This window comes from Cibotium barometz, chromosome 3, assembly GCF_041138505.1.
Source record: "Cibotium barometz isolate CiBa-2024 chromosome 3, ASM4113850v1, whole genome shotgun sequence".
In the NCBI taxonomy this organism is placed as follows: Eukaryota; Viridiplantae; Streptophyta; class Polypodiopsida; order Cyatheales; family Cibotiaceae; genus Cibotium; species Cibotium barometz.
The window spans coordinates 19164186-19182070 of NC_141048.1; the positions used below are offsets into that span (position 1 = coordinate 19164186).

The window sequence follows — 17885 nt, forward strand, 5'->3', positions numbered from 1 at the left end:
ATAAAACTGTTGCTTCATCAACCCCTTTTTATTGTGATTTTGTGACTTTCTAGCCTATTCAAGGCTGTACACTCCTTGCATAAACTCAATCCATATTGTTTTTAGTTGTAAAGATAGAGAATTCACTGTAGGAATGTAATAGCATGGTACTTCAGGTATTTGCAGGAAAACGCGAGGGAAAGCTGTTAGGAATTTCAAATTGTCAAAATCGCGTTTTGTTGCAAATTTTAAAAATTGATTCATCCACCCCTGTCATTGCCTTCTTTTATCATTCCATGTTCTCCATGGCTGTAATCTCTTTCCATTGCTTTGTATGCAGCTTTTCAGAGTGATGGCAAGAACCAAGTCAACTGCAAGGAGGGCTGGCCAGGGCTTGCAGCAATAGCAACTGGGGCAGGTATCAAGGAATGTAGTGTGCCTCCAAAGGGAAGAGACATGGCAGGAAGGGGAAGCCAATGAGCCTGCTCCAGCAAAAGTCCAAGAGATTGAAACATGGTGCAGGTGTGCTAAAGGAGATCAGGAAGCAACAGAAAGCTATAGGCTTTGCAATCCCCAAGGCACCTTTTCAGAGACTAGTGAGAGACATATGTGATAGTTGGCACCTTGGTTTCAGGTGGAACAGGACTGCCATTCTTTCCTTACAGGAAATGGCAAAGGATTACTTAGAGAAATATTTTGAAGATGCAATGCTGGTAGCAGCCCATGCTCACAGGGTAACTCTGATGGCCAAAGACTTCAACACTTTGTCCAGAGTGAGATGGAGGTATGACAAGCTGGTCCATCCTGTAGAATGGCAGGACATAAAAATGAGAGACATATTATTAATTCCACTCACAAGAAAGTTGAAGGTAGATGAGGTTAAGGTTGTTGAAGTAACCCACTCAAAGAGCACAGGGAAAGCTGCTTATGAGGAGTCACTCAAGCAGCAAATAAAAGAATCCAAATCTGCTATAGATGTGGAGACTATACAGATGGAGCTGCAGATACAGAGAAGGTTACAGGAGCTGGGCCCTAACATAGTTGTCCATATTGAGGATGAAACTTCAGAGAATAATTTTGACTTGACAAAACCATGCTTGGCAGCATTGGCTCATAAGAATGAGTATTGCTCAGATACTATCATTCTTGCAATGCTCTAGTAAGTGTCTTTTATTTTACATTTGTTTGCAAAACAATCCTTATTGTACCTCCTCCTTTATACCCTACCCTAATTATTGTTTGGTCCAATGTAGCATGATGAGAAGCTGGCTTAACCATGCTGTACAGCATACAGTTCATATTATTGATCCTGCCATTTCCTTCAAGTTAAGAGATCCAAAGGAAACTCCCATGGATATTTCCAATTGGTTCAAACACTGCGATTTTGATGTGGTCGATATTTTGCTACTTCCATACCATAACAAGTATGTGGGTGACTGCTTCTTTTGGGATTTTTCTTCGAGATTGAGAACTCTTATAGCCTTTGATTTCTTAATGCTTTTTTCCTTATGCAGTGATCACTGGAGCTTTGCTTCTATTGACATCCAGCAGAAGCAATGCTTTTTATTCAACTCTCTTAGAAACACACACAGAGAGCTGAAATTGTAAGTGGTGTGTGTGCTATTTTTAACTTTAAACTTCATTATTTTGATTTAATGCACACTAACTGAATTATATCTATTGCAGTTATATTAGAAGGCTTCTAGATGCATTGGATCACTGTCCTCCTAATGTCAATCTTTTGGATTCAATAGAGCCAATAGATTTAGAGGTAGAAAGTCGTTCCCTCTACTGATGTCTATTTCATGCTATACCTTTGAACTTATTAAATAATTTTATTTTGTTCAGATATTAACAGTTTCTAACATATCTTTCCAACTGTCCAGACACCACAACAAGATGATTCAAGTAGCTGCGGCTACAGAGTGCTGATTAGTGCCAAATATATACTTTCGAGCTATTTTGAGATAGGACAACCAGAGCTTGTAAGAAAAAATAATTTTCATTTAGCTTCAAAAATTGATATTGGTACAAAGTGTTCTAAATCATCATATCTCATTGCAGATGAGAGAAGATAGCTTCAGCTCGAACTATGTATATAGTTTCAGAGCTGATACAATTTGGAAGTTTTTGAAGTATGCCTTCCCCAAACCTATTGTACCAGCTATGTCGAGTTGGGTGAGAGCTCTAAAGTCCGAGAAGGTGTCATACACCTTGATGACACAGATGATGCTGATGTGGTGCCACAGGAACAAGGACCTAGTGCTGATGAGGAGAAGCCACAAGAACAAGGACCTGCTGCTGATGTTATTGAGGAGAAGATGGAGCAGTAGCAAGCAAATGCTCCAGGGGCAGTAGAGGAGACAATGGAGCAGCACCAAGAGACTGTACACGACAGGATGGAGCAGCACCAAGAGACTGTACACGACAGGATGGAGCAGCAGAAAATAGATTCTCCAAAAAAAGATGATACGGTGAGCTTGGACCATGTAGAGCAGCCTCTGGATCAGCCTGTAGATAAATAGAAAATGGTTGTCAAGAATATGTTCTACATATATAATTAAACACTTCTGAACAAAATTTTACTTTATTGAATATAATACCTTTGTTTATGGAGTCTATGTTATCTCAATTTTTAAATTTTCAATGTCTTTGCATTTTATTGAACTCTCTCTTCTTTTGAGCACCTGCAAAAAAGCAATATGAAACAATAGGGTAAAGTAAACTAAGAGCAATGCTTAATGAGACTAGGATAAGTCAGATGGTATACCTTCTTATTGTTGTAGATAAATAAAAAGTCCTTTGAAATAGAACCTTCTGTCTCAAACAGAATGTCATTGCGCAATTGAGCTAGGGAGCAACATTGTCTTAATGCGATATTGACTAGCACATCACCATTCTCAACAACATCAATATCAAGAAGTTTATTTTCTACACCAAAAGAATCTTCATCTTGATCTATTGGGACTAGTTTTGTACCTAGCATTCGACTATGTTTATAATAAAAAGAAAAAATAAAATTTTGTGATGCAACCATGTACTTCAGTTGCATAGAAGGTTGGACAACCTCACAAAACACTGAACTACATGTCTTCTTATCCCAACCTTTATCCAAAAATTGTGGCATGCATGCCAGACTTGTTACTTTAACTGTGAACATTATTTTTGAAACCTTCACTGGAAAGGTATTAAACAAGTCTACAAAAACTGTGAGAGGCATGCATAAAGAAATTTTTATTATCCTTGTGGCAATATTGGGCCTCAGAGCTTTCTGTACTTCTTTGAAAAGCTTGGCCCTATATGCCTCTGTAACACTAAAATGTGGGAGAGGCCAATCCACTGAATTCCATGCCGGAAGGTCTTGTTTTCTTAACACACCATGTGTGTTAGCATTGTCCAGCAACTGATAAAAATGATTAGTAAAAAATATACCCGATTGAGCTAGCTCTGTTGCACATCGACCTTGGTATTGTTGTTCTCCTATCGATCCATGCAAAACATCTATAAATCCCAGAATACAATCGATGTTTTGCCATGTCTCATACGATGAAGGGTATAAATCTGAAATAAAATAACACAAGAATGTCAATAAGCAAAGAAATAAAGCTTTATCTTAAAAATCCATACACCTCATAAAGAATAAAACCACAATAGAAAAATATACAATTAGGCCTGTGTTGCGGAAGATCATTTGGATAGTCTCGCAAGACAAGTTCTTTATGCATGTACACATGCTAAATCAAAACTTCTTTCACCGATATCTTTCCTCTGGTGATTTTAAAATCTCGTACTCTTCCCTTCCATGACGCCAAGAAAATGTTTTTTGTCTGGGGTCTCTTTCTTTTTCTAGGTTGCATGAGCACCCATGCTCCTTTCGAAACACTAAACCTTTCCCAAGTTCCTTCCGTTTTGTCTGTACTTGAATTCTCTACCGAAGAAATAGAAGAAGCAGGTCGACGGGGTAAAGATGTATGGTATAATTCTGCCTTTATAGCATTATCATCCACAGAGCGTCTTCCACAAGAACGGCCATAGTTTTTATTCACCATGCAGACCTTGTGAATCTGTAACCACAGCAAAGTAATGTAAACAAGATAACAAAGTGAAGTTTCAAGAAAGAGAAAGTGGGCAGACAGACAGGATCAAGGGAGCAGTTTTGGAAAAGAAGAGGATGTTGCACAATGAGGCAGTGGTGTAGAATGATAGACCTTTCAAAAGAAAGGCAGCACAACATTTCAAAGTTCAAAGGAAGGTGGAAGCGGGAAGGCCCTTGTCAGAGAAAATGTTAGACTAGATTCTATCTTCATGTCCAAAGATCTTGTGAGAATAAAAAACCAATCTCCACATTAATGTAGCACGCTTGTACCTACATAAAATATTGTTTCTTTTATCTGTTTTCTCTTATTTTTGTGAATTTCTAACGTTATGTTGGCCCTCTGTTGATTGGTTGAGAGCTTATTTTTCCAAACCGTAAAAGGTCCCAAAATGAGCTCCCTTTTTTCCTAATGCCATGGTGATGGCTATAGCACACCATGGATGCAATGTATTTCTTTGAATAACACTATGGCTAGGGGTGGGTTTCATCACCACAGCCATAGTGTTATTCAAAGAAATACATTACATCCATGGTGGGTCCAAGCATCAACTGTGGTGATGAAACCCACCCCCAGCCACCCCCTCTTCTTCCTAGGGGCATGATCAACACTAGAGTCCATGGCTTGAGAGACAATTTACTAAATTTGAAGGTTGAGTTTGTAAAAGAGCCAAGTATGTTTCCTCTTTGTGTTTCCAATCATAAAAAGAAGTCATTGAGTCAGCCGGACAATTCAATGGATCATCAAAAGAAGTCATTGGGCCGCCAGAGGGACTTGCCCAGGTGCCTCAGATCATCACAACCCATCCTACTCAAGAGGTCATGGTTTCACGACCCACCCTATCCAAAAGGTCATCAATTACGACCCACCCTACCCAAGAAGTCATGGTTTCACGACCCACCCTACCCAAAAGGTCATCACGACCCACCCTACCCAAGAGGTCATGGTATCACAACCCAGCCTACCCAAAAGGTCATCATGACCCACCTTACCCAAGAGGTCATGGTTTCGAGCCCTCACACTGTAGGGTTGTGTGTGTGAATGGTGTAACCTCTAGCACATCCCCCTCGAAAAGAGGCTTCTCAAATAAGTCATTAATAAAACTACGGAAGGATGTAATTGAATAGATCAAGAGAGAGCTAGCTGATAGACTTTGCAATCCACAGCTTGCAAGGCAAAAGATTTTGCATTTCGGAGGAAAACCATCACACAAAAGCATGGTTAAAGGATATTGAAGGAGAAATATACGTGAAAATATGGCCATTCTTGGGTTTTGGCTATATTCCTAATTGGAAACATCGCAGGCATTAAGCCTCTACACGTCTAGTTTTATATCATTTTTTACAATAATCTTCATTTTTAATGTGCTCCCTTGTAACTTAACAAGCTGAATGCATGCAAGTATGAAGAGTCAAGAAAAACTTGCATGTACAATGATTCAAGCTTTATAGAAACCTACGATGCATATGAGAAAACGAGTGCATGAAGTTAGGTATGGAAATCCTTATATATGTTTTTGGTTCTTGCTTGTATAGAATCGGTGGGTTGTAATGAGGTTGAATCTTTGTGCTTCTACAAGTACACAGAAAAGGTTTAAGATTGGGAATATCATACATCACGGAGGTTTGACTGTGATGAAGACAAACAAGAAAACCTCAAGGCAATCTGCGTAATTTCTAGAAGATAGTAAAGCAAGTTAGATGTTATGTGTGTGTGTGTGTGTGTGTGTGTGTGTGTGTGTGTGTGTGTTTCATTTGACTTGTTCTACTCTACTTCTTCATACCAATTGTTTTATAGATAATTTTATTTTTTAAAATTGGTTTTTTCTATTCTTCATTCCAACGCGAAAAGGAGTGGTTTACAGGCTCTAGAATCTTCCCTCCCAAGAGAAAGAGTTCTACTGGCATGATAAAAAAACGCTCTCAATTCTCTGTTATCATATTTTCTACTTATGTTTGATTGAAGCTTATGTTGGAAAAGGAAGATAGAGTGTACACAATATATGCCATGCATAGAAGTGACAAGAACTTTATTCAATTGGTCTTCATGAAGGCTTGATGCATTATTGTAGCTTTGCATGTCCCTCCTATTTCTCACTTCTTCAAATGTACCTCAAGCGAGGACATTTGGGATGAAATAATCCAATTAAACACAGACGTGAGAGGAGTAACAATGGAACCCTTAGGAAATGGCAGCCACGGTTCTCCAAGCACCCCACATTCACCAAGACGCTCAATGAATAGTGCCATTAACTTTGTGAAAAGGGCATTAAACCACCCTATTTTTGGTCAAAGCACCAATGAAGGAGCCAGAGCAAGACTAAGAACCTCAAGGTTCGCTCTCCCACCAAAAGTGCACAAACTATATTGGATACCACAAATGTTTTAAACTTTTCAGGTGTCGATCATAAGTTGGGTTTGCCCTAAGCTGGCAATGGCTTAGCATCCCAACAACCATAGTTACCACAATCACGACATGTGTCTTTTGTAATTCCATCAGAGGCAAACAATCCACAAACCTGTCAGTAAGCACACACATTGCAAGCAAAAGTCCCACCTTCTAAAGGAGACCATTATGAAAGCTTCTTCATCGAAACCAAGTTCCAGTTCTGCTCGGTGTTCAAACGTCTTAGCATATAGTGGAATTATATATTACCTTGGTGAGGCTCCATAGTAGCATTGTTTCCATGTCACCTTAGGTGAGTGGTTTTGCCAATAGCCCATTGTATTATGTAATTGGTTGTATTAATCCAAGTCCTTCCTAGCAACACCTACTCTTCGATTGTTTCTGTAAGCATTATATAAACCTTTCAGGCCAATGGATTATTTACTATGGAAATGTGGACTTCCAATTATCCTTCAGCCTTAACCATACTTGAATGATGCACACTCCGAACCTTAGCATTTCTAGGCTCAAGATTTGGTTTACCGAAGGTTTCCCATCCCATGTTTCATAGGAAAGCAAGTTATGACTTGTCGTTGTGTCTATTAATGCAAGTCATAGTTATGGCTTGCCCATGTGTCTATTAATGCAATGATAGGGGTATGTTTACTAGAGGCAAACACATTAACCCTTAAGCCTTGCTAGCTCAATATCCAAGTCGTCACTCTAGACAAGTGTAGTCATATTTACATTCAAGGTTTCTTTCTGAAGTCTCACATTAGCCTTGGCTATACGGACCTCTTGGGCTTGTTAGTTTATGCTTTCTGCTTCTCGTTTTTCTTGTTTCTTTTTGTTTATCTTTGTTAACACATCTTGGGTTAGGGCTCCATAATAGTTCTTTAGCTTCCACCTATTGATGTATCCAACGTCTTGATGCCAACAAGGGTCACCCTTGTAGAGTAAGATAATGATTCTGAAGGATCTCATTCCTCGATAAACTTCCTCTTTTTATTGCTACTTATCACAAACAAGAGAATAAGTTTCCTTTCTTACATTCCTTGTCTTTACATTTGAGTCAAACCATTTTTTTTTCCTTGGAAACTTTTATACTATTAAGCCATGCATGGCTATCAACCCGAGCTCTTGCAACTTTTCCAGATCTACCAATCTTTCAACCATAGCATTCTCAATCATTCTTTCAGTAATTGTAATTCTCACGCTTGGTACTAAATAATCCATGGGCATCACTACATCCACGTCAATCGGAATGGTGTAAGCCCAAAGCGAAAATGTTAGCTTATGTTCCCAATCGTCCTCTCCATACGTCAATCAAAATGGTAAGCTCAAAGCAAAACTATAAGCTTGTATTCACAATTATTTTAGCTGAGCCTCAACAGTCTTTTGTAAGAATTACACAAGGTTTTATTAGTGCTTTTGGCCTAGCCACCACCATTGGCTTGTGTGTAATAAAGTGAGGCTTTTTGGTAAATCACCATTTGACGAAATGTGATCCTTGATCCCTCACAAGCTCTCATGAGCATCCAAATCTAGAAATGACTTGCTCGTACATGAATTTAACAATGGCACGAGCGTCAAGTTTGCTAGAGGGTCTAGCCTCTACTCATTTAATGAAATAATCAATGTGTGGAAGAGAGAAAGATAAAGGGAGTTAAGCTTGATGAGGAGACCTAAGACTCATAGTCCAAAGAGGTAGAAGGATGGCATGATAATACCTCAAAAAAGTAAAGTGGCTTGTTATGCTCACTTCTTCATATCAATCTCAGTTATTGTTTTATAGATAATTTTACGTTTTAAAATTGGCTTTTTCTATTCTTAATCCCAACGTGAAAAGGAGTGATTTACATGCTCTAGAATTATCCCTCCAAGGGAAAGAATTCTACTAGCATGATTAAAAAGCTCTATCAATTCTCTATCATCGTATTTTCTAATTATATTTGATTGAAGTGTTTATGTTGGAAAAGGAAGACAGAGCGTACACAATATATGCCATGCATAGAGGTAACAAGTCATAGTTATAACTTGCCCATGTGTCTATTAATGCAATACTAGGGGTATGTTTACTAGAACCAAACACATTAACCCTTAAGCCTTGCCAGCTCAATATCCAAGTCGTCACCAAACAATTGTAGCCATATTTACATTTAAGGCTTTGTTCTAAGGTCTCACATTAGCCTTGGCTATATGGGCCCTTTAAGCTTATTTCTTCATGCTTTCTGCCTCTCATTTTTCTTGTTTCTTTTTGTGTACATGTGTTAACACATCTTGGGTTAGGGCTCCATAGTAGTTCTTTAGCTTCCTCCTATTGATATGTCCTCCGACTTGATGCCAACCAAGATCATCCTTGTAGAGTGAGATAATGATTCTCAATGATCACATTCCCTCGTACTTAAACTTGTTCTTTTTATTGCTACTTATCCCAAACAAGAGAATAAGTTGCCATTCTTAAGTTCCAAACAAGAGAATAAGTTGCTTTTCTTAAGTTCCTTGTCTTTACATTTGAGTCAAACCATTTATTTTCCTTGGAAACTTCTCTAATATTAAGCCATGCACAAGTATCAACCCGAGCTCTTGCAACTTTTCTAGATCTATCAACCTTACCACCATAGCATTCTCAGATTCTTTCAATAATAATAATTATCCCGCTTGGCACTACATACTCCATGGGTATCACTACATCCACTCCATATGTCCATCAGAATGGTGTACACCCAAAGTGCAATTGTGAGCTTATGTTCTCAATCATTTTGGCTTAGCCTTAACAATCTTTTGTAAGAATTGCACACAAGGTTTTGTTAGTGCTTTCGGCCTAGCCACCACATTGGCTTGGGTGTAATAAGGTGAGGACTTTTTGCAAATCACCATAGACAAAATGTGATCCTTGATCCCTTACAAGCTCTAATGAGCATCCAAATCTAGAAATGACTTGCTAGTACAAGAATTTAACAATGGCATGAGTGCTAAACTCACTAGAGGGTCTAGCCTCTACCGATTTAGGGAAATAGTCAGTGTGTGTGGAAGAGAGGGAGATACAGATGAAGAGAGTTACGCTTGATGAGGAGACCTAAGACTCATGGTCCAAAGAGGTAGGTAGAAGGATGGTGTAATAACACCTCAAAAAAGTGAAGTCGCAATGGTTACTTTACTTTGGGGTGTTCATTGTTTGCTTCTAGGCAGTGGTCTTCAAGTCTTGGTGTATGTGAAGAAGCATAACATTCAAGGTACATTTACCAAATGCTCTAGCCAACATGGCTCCTTTCTTTTCAATCTTACAAAAAGTGAAGCAACTTTCTACACCAAAACTTAACAAGATTTGAAGAGAGTTCCACTTAAAAGACGCACTAAAGGGCAATCATTCATGGTATGATAACCTTGTCATCATAAATCACCCTGCATGAGAGAACGAAAATTTAATAAAATAAAATTACATCTTCCACCACACCATGCCTTATACCCTCTTCCTACAAGATTGTAATGATAATGGTAGGGTGTTGTCTAAAGCCATACCATTTAATGAAAGCCTCAAGTGATTGGTTTGTGTGGTCACACTACCATCACATCCATGTATAGTCTCTCATTTTATTTGTCTAGATTATTGCTCTTCCTTTAGGATTCACAACATCGAATGGAAAGCATGCCTTCGAAATTTGGAGCAAACTCGAACCCCACAAGGCATTCTCGCACATTTGTGCTTTATCTTTATTATTATATTAAAAAAAACTACATACCAAGTGTCACGTAAAAGCAATTTATATTTTTCGCACGTTAAGTGAAGGTTCACTCTTTGACATTCTCTTCTAGCCCAGATCTCTGTCGGCTTCCGTCTTCCACTCCTCATATTAGTTCATTTGCAATGTGTAATGCTGGCATACTGTATAATGCATCATTTTCACTTTCTGATGAGATGTAGATAGATTCTTATTATTTTTAAAACAAATGTGTGTGTGTGTGTGGGTGAGCTCACGCACGTGCATATATATATATATATATATATATAGAGAGAGAGAGAGAGAGAGAGAGAGAGAGAGAGAGAGTAGAACTGAAGGTGGTATATATATATATATATATATATATATATATATATATATATATAGAGAGAGAGAGAGAGAGAGAGAGAGAGAGAGAGAGTAGAACTGAAGGTGGTAGAAATGATGATGGTTTTTCCAGAAGTGTGCGAGGATCCTTCTAGTTGAAAGAGAGAGAGGATGGCTCATGAGACCAATGGTTATGTGCTGCAGTGAGAGATATGTAAGGCATCCCTTCTTGTTTAAACAAGGCAAAATGTAAATGCAAAATAGGACAATGTTGGACATGAAGCCTAACAAGGTTACAAAGCCGCCTCATGATCTGCACAGTGGGTATGAGGAAGATCCAAGCACATGGATCACCAAAGATCAAACTGTGTCTTGTGTAGCGCTGAAGAGATCACATTTCAGGTTTCTAATGAATCAAATGTGTCGACATCCCAGGGCATTTAGCAATCTTTCTATGCATCCCCTGCTCCGGTGCACTTGCATCTTTTTCTCATCACCTAGACCCATTCAGCGTGTCAATCTGAAACTGAACTCGGTATAGGCTCATCCTTTACAAGAGTGTCCTTGGGTCTGTCCTATATTCATCCCGGGCAGAGTTGCAGTACGTCCACTTAACTTCTTGTTGCACAGAAGGCTAGAATGCCCTTTGACTCTCTCTTTTTTTGCAAGAGACAGGTCCTGAATTTAAAATTGCCCTTGCCTGATCACGGTTGAGGCTCAAACTTCTTTAAGAACTGATGAGCTACACCAACTTGATCCAACAAACACACCCGAATGCCTCTTTCCTTAGGTGAATTGATATGAGACCAGTATTGTAATGAAAATGGATGTTGGTCTTACTTGAGATGAATGCCAAGCATCTCGGTGATGAAGCGCATCATTTTCATTACTAACTTAGAACAATTTCAAGTTGTTCCAAACAGGACTCATTGATGATGCCAACCACCACCAGTCCTTGGCGATATTTGAGAAAATATGTCCTCGTAATACAACCATCCTTACACTTTCCTACCATAAGAGTGCAAGATTTAAGGGCTTGAACACACGTGATGTTAACGGTTGTTCAGTGAAGAGAATCTCAACTCACAAGTTTCTATTTGCAAATATACTGAGAACCCTTACCCATATACATATTGAGTCTCTCACATCCTTTTAAACACGACTTAAACTTACGTAGGACATGAGACAACTAGATCTCACTGTGCACTACACTGCACATCATGGAGAGAATGTGGGGATCACTACTCCAAGAGCAGCATACGCAACAAATATAACAAGAATCAATCCATAACATTTCTTTAAAGTTCTTAACTTGAAAAACAAAAATTGATTCGTAATTGCCCTGAATGTTCACACTGGAATTCACGATCAAGAGGGTATCAATTTTATTGTGTGCATAATATGTAATATCTTACTAACCAAAAGAAGTGTCCAGCTGAGATGACCTTGGAGCTGCGAGTCGCACTGCAATGAGGAAAGCCTTACATGGATGGTTAAATTCCAATCTGCTGCAAATACATCACAAAAATCGCCAAATATTATCTTCATCCACTAGATTGAGCTGGCTTCCCATACCATGATAAACACGTTTACATACCATTTTACTGGCCTCTGACATAAAGAGAGGATACTCTACCTTCAGGTGACTGTTACTACTCGACCTCATCTGCCAAGGATCCCAGAACACAGTGCAGGTAGAAGCTGCTTTTCTAGCAGTCTACTGCTGCTAGAGAAGATGCCATAACTCAGCACAACTAAGAGTCCTTCACCCACTTAGGCTTCATCACAAGGATTTGCAGGTTCCCTCTCCCAGTGTAAGGCCAGCCAAAACTCACCTTCAACCCTGATCACACATTCCTGTGACACAACCATTCCTCCTGCAGACTGGCTGAAGCCACAGCCACTGGAATGACTAGATGTCCCAAGGCTTCAAACTATAAGGACTCCTGTCAAGTTTCTTCTGCTACCATTTCCCAAAGTCGCCAATTTTTTCACACAAACTTTCGCACTGCCACAGCCCTTCCTATGGGACAGAAATCTGGGCTTCAGCTCCTCATTCATAACATGAGACTGAAAACGCGTCAATGAAGGACACGAGGATGACTGCACTCCATCATACAAAATCCTCCCAAAAGGCTCTCTATAGAACTGAATTCATCATTTCCCTAGCTGATTGGCACAGTTGTGAAGCCATGATTAACATCAAATGTGTAGCCTCTTTTCCAATGCCTAGAAAGGGGAGCTGCCCAGTCTTCTAACCATGAGTACGTGTATAGAATAACAAAAAGATAGGTAGGCCAGTGCTAGCGTTTGTCAGACCAGTCCGACATAACTTATGATGTAAATAGCTCAGCTCTTTGAAACAGAAATCTAGGCGTTTTTTTTTTACCACATCCCAAGCACACATGGGTGTACTTCTGAACTCTATCCAGGGCACCAAATTCCTTTCGAAAACTTGAAAGGAATGAGAAAAAAGCATTAGCTAGCCACATCATGCTGAAATGCACCCAAAGCACATGCTCATAAGAATATGTAGACTGAAGACTGTTTGAATTTTCGTTGGCTATGCTGCTTTGCAACAGAACTACACCCGAAAATCTATCAGAATCACCATGTCCATGGATAACACAACAACGGCAACAAAGCCAATCTCTGAACTATGCACAAAGTGCTATCCATTGGACACTTGAGAAAAGTGTGTTTGAAGGGGAGAAGAGATATGCAGCCCCTAAGAACATCCATCACTCCACTGTATGTACGGAACTCAGATCAATGAGCATAATTGATTGTATACATCCGAAATTGTAGACAGGATGGACATTATGTACATGTCTCTCAAAATCAAGCAGGACCTAAAACCTGTCAAGAACCTATTAACTTACAAGGTTTCCATCTGCTCATCAAAAAGAATACCTGGAAAATTCACAGCAGGATTTTCAGTTGGACTTCTCCTTGCCAGCCTGATACCAACAAAACAAAGTCACGACTCAGAATCATCGCAAAAAATAAAGATGAGTGATCCATCCAAGTGGGACATAAGGTTAAACCTTGGCTAAATAACTCGATGTGTATTGAGGGAGAACTCCAAGACCACATCAATCTGGCCTCCACTTTGAAGTTGAGCCTCTGGGCCTAGCCAAAACTTGAACTTTTGTTTGATTTGCTACACCATAAAACTTGGATGAGTAGATACAAATATTCAACCTCAAAAAATCCTCAAAATAGGAAATGCCTTTTATCTGACATGATGAAGATCTTGAGGGCTTACCTGCAACGCCAAGCATCAAGCCTCCAGACATCCCTGCCAGATGGCCTGTGTATAAAGCATTTGGCATTTCAACGCTTGCCGCCAATGTGGCAGGAATCCCTATAGCTGTTTGGGACAGTGGTCCCTGTGCTTGTGGAGCTGGACCACGAGCATACCCTAGCCTAGGCCTTGAGTCGTGTGATGGGTACTTCTGACTATGGGAGATCTCGTCCTGTGAGGTGACTTGGCCTGTCATCAGAACTCTCTCAGGATCTACAGACCACAGTTCAATATATCAACATAAAAGTTGTGCTTTCTTAACAAGTGCTATGTGAGTGTCACTAACAGCATTTTGTGGACCCAAACCTCCCAATCCAAAAACAAAAAACCTCACCTGTAACTCGAGATGGAATGTGCCCCTCTTCAAACCTCCCCCTGCCAAGATCGCTATGCAAATGGAGATGTTCACGCTCGCCATGTTTTACATGCAGCAGGCTTTGATCTCTCTCAAAAGAAGGTGAGGAAGATTGGTGTGGTGTTTTTGAATTTCCATAAGGAAGTAGCCTGGGAGGTAAAGGTGGTGGAGATGGCAAGCGGGAGTACTGTGTCTGAGAGTAAGCAGCTCCATGCTGAACTTGATGGACTTGAGTAGCATTGTGGGAAGGATGCGTACTAGAAGAGAAGGACTGAGATGTATGTGCCATCATAAAGCTTGTAGGAGAGCCATAAGAAGATTCCCTGTTTAGAATTTGAGCACCACCTGGAGACGAGTTCTGTATAATGTTCTGCATAGGATATTGTTGCGGATGATGATGCTCATACATATTCTCATCACTGGTCATTCCATGTACCTGATGAGTTCGTATCATGGATAGGACAGTCTGCTGTTCTCTGCACATAACATAACCAGCACCTAGTCCTGGTTGTGGCATGATAGGTGAGAGCTGAGAAGAGGGTAAATTTGCAAACGAAGAGGATCCATAAGACTGCACAAAAGGTGAGGAAAAGGAGCTTGGAGGGGGTGAACCAGGAGGTGGTGGAGGTGGAGACAAGGGAGGTGGTGGAGGAGGAGATGGCGGTGGTGGTGGCGGTGGTGGTGGAGATTCAGGCAATGGCGGAGGTGATGGAGGTGGGCAATCAGGAGGGGGTGGTGGAGGTGCTTCTGCAGGTAATGGTGGTGATTGAAGTCCTTGTGACAAAACACCATCTCTCATGCTACCCTCTGGCGAGGCATCCTCCATCTCAAGTTCACCCTCCACATCTTCCAGTATGTGTCTGTGTTTCTCAAATGGAAGAGGAAATGCATCAGTAGGCTCCTCTGCTTCGTCAGCAGGAGATTGGAAGAAATCATCAGCCTGTTTTACACCACCAGAAAGGTCATCGTCCTCCTCAAACATGCGAGAACTGAGGAGTCCCGTCAGGCCGAACGTTGCATTGCTGTTACAAAATTGAATGCAAAATTTGTTAAAACCAGTCACAGTATCATACCTTATATATACACCTAGACAAATCCACGAACATGCCCAAATTCACCTTTTAGGAACGTGCATGTTATATAATCAAGGTAGTCAAGCCACAAGACTATATAACTATCAACTCCATTATGCATAGTATGGACTAGATACTACGACATCCCCACTAACGTTCATACCATATCTTACTCTAAATATTAAGAACGTAGGCAACCTTAAAACCTAACCATTCAATCACTGCTTTAAAACTTGGAGCCCCTGGTCTTTTTTGTTTACAACACCAAGCACAATCTTATGCTAAACAAGCTCCCCTCCTCACCTTCCATATTCATCCACATACATTCCCTCCATTTCTCTGATTGGATCATCCACAGCACGTTCAAAGCGAGAAGGTCTTCTAAGCGAGACACCACTTGCTTTGTCATCATTGTGAGACTCCAGTTCATTCATGTAGCTCCTCAAAACAGAATCGGGCATGACTTTTCGCGAGCTCCAGAGCTTCAATACCTGCCACAAAAGGGAAAACATTTCATTACACCACCTTCTACTTTGTATGATATCCATTGATCACAAAACTAGTTAACCACTGGAAACTTCTCCCCCACGGTGCTTTATCCCTAGAGTCCCCTTGCATCTCTTGAGGATTTGTCTCAGCTGTACCTATTTAGTTCACAGCATAGTCACCAGAAACGTTTTTGAGTTTTGAAACGTTTCGAGTTTTGAAGGTTTTTTTTTCGAAAGGTTTTGTCCGTCACCTACAAAACCACAGGTTTTGGATATATATAATATAATATAATACATATGAAATTTTAATTTATATATACATAGTAGTACGATGTAGTATTGTACACATACAAATTAAAACTTTAACTTTTAAGAGACTTCAAGAGTGACAAATAATAAATCACAATTCAAATATCAAACTTCAAAGCATCATCATAAAATTTCTCTCATCATAGAGGTGACTGTGATATGGTTAGAACTCATGGCAAGTAGGGGGAGGAGGGGGCAGCAATGACAAGGGCTCACTGCTTAGAGAGCACAAGGGGCAGCAGTCGGAAGCAAGAGGCAGATGTGGGGCACTGGGGTCTCCAGCGTGGGTAGATTGTTGGGTCGGGGAGGATACCTGAAGCACAACCCTAATGCACACACACCGAGATAGAAACACGGGAGAGAGAGAGAGTGTGTGAGGTGCTGGAAAGTGTGTACTTGATAATAATAAGATGTGCAAGTACAAGTATAATATAACCTAGGGCTAAGTGCCCAACACACATAAGTGTGTTCACATGGGGAAAAAGCCTATGTCCAATCATAGGGAAAAAATGCCCATGAGTAGGTCTGTTCACACTAGGACTTCCCGGAGGACCAGATGATCAACAAACCCCCCCGAAGTGAACAGTGTGAACGGAAACAGGGTGTAGCAGACTACGTTGGTAGTGGCTATAAGTTCAAAGCTTTGCAGAAAGCTTCAAACTTTTCCCTCGAAAGAGGCTTCGTAAACTCATCTGCTACATTGGCATGTGTAGACACATAAGCCAAGTCAATCTCTCCTGCATGGAGCCTTTCCCTGACATAATCATAGTGAATCTCAATATGCTTTGTGCAGGCATGAAAAACTGGGTTTCGTCCAACTGCCAAAGCACTCTGACTGTCAATATAAATGGGTAGGAGACTGATGTCCAACACCAAGATCGGCTAATAGGCATCATAACCAAACACATTCCACAGTAGCTGTAAATGCTACCTTGTATTCAGCTTCACAGGCTACAGCTAGAAGTGGCCACTGTAGGTTGCTTCTTACTGACCCATGAAATGCATGAGTCACCAAGAAGAAAACAGTTAGCACTGGTTGACACCCTTGTGTCATAGCATCCTGCCCAATCATTGTTTGTGTATGCCTGCAAGCATAATGTAGAAGACGTACCATATAGTAAGGCAAAGTTTGAAGTGCCTTTAAGATATCTGAAAACACGTTTACATGCTTGCCAATGCATAGTGCTTGGACAATGCATGAACCTGCTCAACTGGGAAACAGCATACTGAATATCCAAACGAGTAGAGCATAAGTAAATGAGGCATCCCACAACTTGTTGATAGGTGGCAACATCAAATGGCTCTCCAACATGCTCAAGTGACAGCTTTAAACCTGGTTCCATAGGAGTGTACAATCTGACATTTGAAACCGCTCAAGCAACAGCTCAACATTTCTCTTTTGAGAGAGCATAATACCCCCCTCAAATGAGACAAACTGTATGCCCAAGTAGTAATGCAAATGCCCCATATTTGTGACATCAAATGTATGCTGTAAATCAGCTTTGAAAGCTGAAATATTACCCTCTTCATGGCCACTAATGAGCATGTCATCAACATAAAGAATGAGGATGAGTACATTGTCCCCAATGTGACGGATGTTGGGTTTTATGCTGTGTATGCACCCAGGGGAGTGCTAGTGATCATCAGTAGGTTACTGGGGCACTTTTTACTTCAGTTAGTGGAGGTTTTTTCCCCCACTTTAGCTTAGTTTCACTTATAGCGGTTTATAAGTGGTTTGGTCCACCTGGCACAGTTTATGGCCGGACCATGTGAACACACTTTAGGTCACATCTTTTATATGTGGCTATTGTACTCTTTTTATAATATCAATATATGAGCAAACGTG

The 17885-nt window shown here is 40.3% G+C and overlaps 1 protein-coding gene across 5 annotated transcripts in view; it reads right to left on the minus strand.

Annotated features, from left to right (window-relative positions):
• Positions 1-11589: 11589 nt before the first annotated feature.
• Positions 11590-17885, minus strand: part of LOC147639806 (protein HUA2-LIKE 1-like) — a 61578-nt gene continuing 55282 nt past the window's right edge. Inside the window, exons 9-14 of one of the 5 annotated variants that reach the window (XR_015262009.1) lie at positions 15546-15733; positions 14149-15191; positions 13776-14027; positions 13555-13670; positions 13421-13467; positions 11590-12012 (exon numbers count right to left, since the gene is read on the minus strand). Coding sequence is in view for 2 of the 5 variants with exons in the window: in XM_086774235.1 (XP_086630361.1) it covers positions 13603-13670; positions 13776-14027; positions 14149-15191; positions 15546-15733 (1551 nt within the window). In the remaining 3 variants the exon portion in view is untranslated. Of the gene's footprint in view, positions 13468-13554; positions 13671-13775; positions 14028-14148; positions 15192-15545; positions 15734-17885 lie in introns of all 5 variants that reach the window. The other 4 variants (XR_015262012.1, XR_015262011.1, XM_086774235.1 and 1 more) reach the window with 4 other exon arrangements.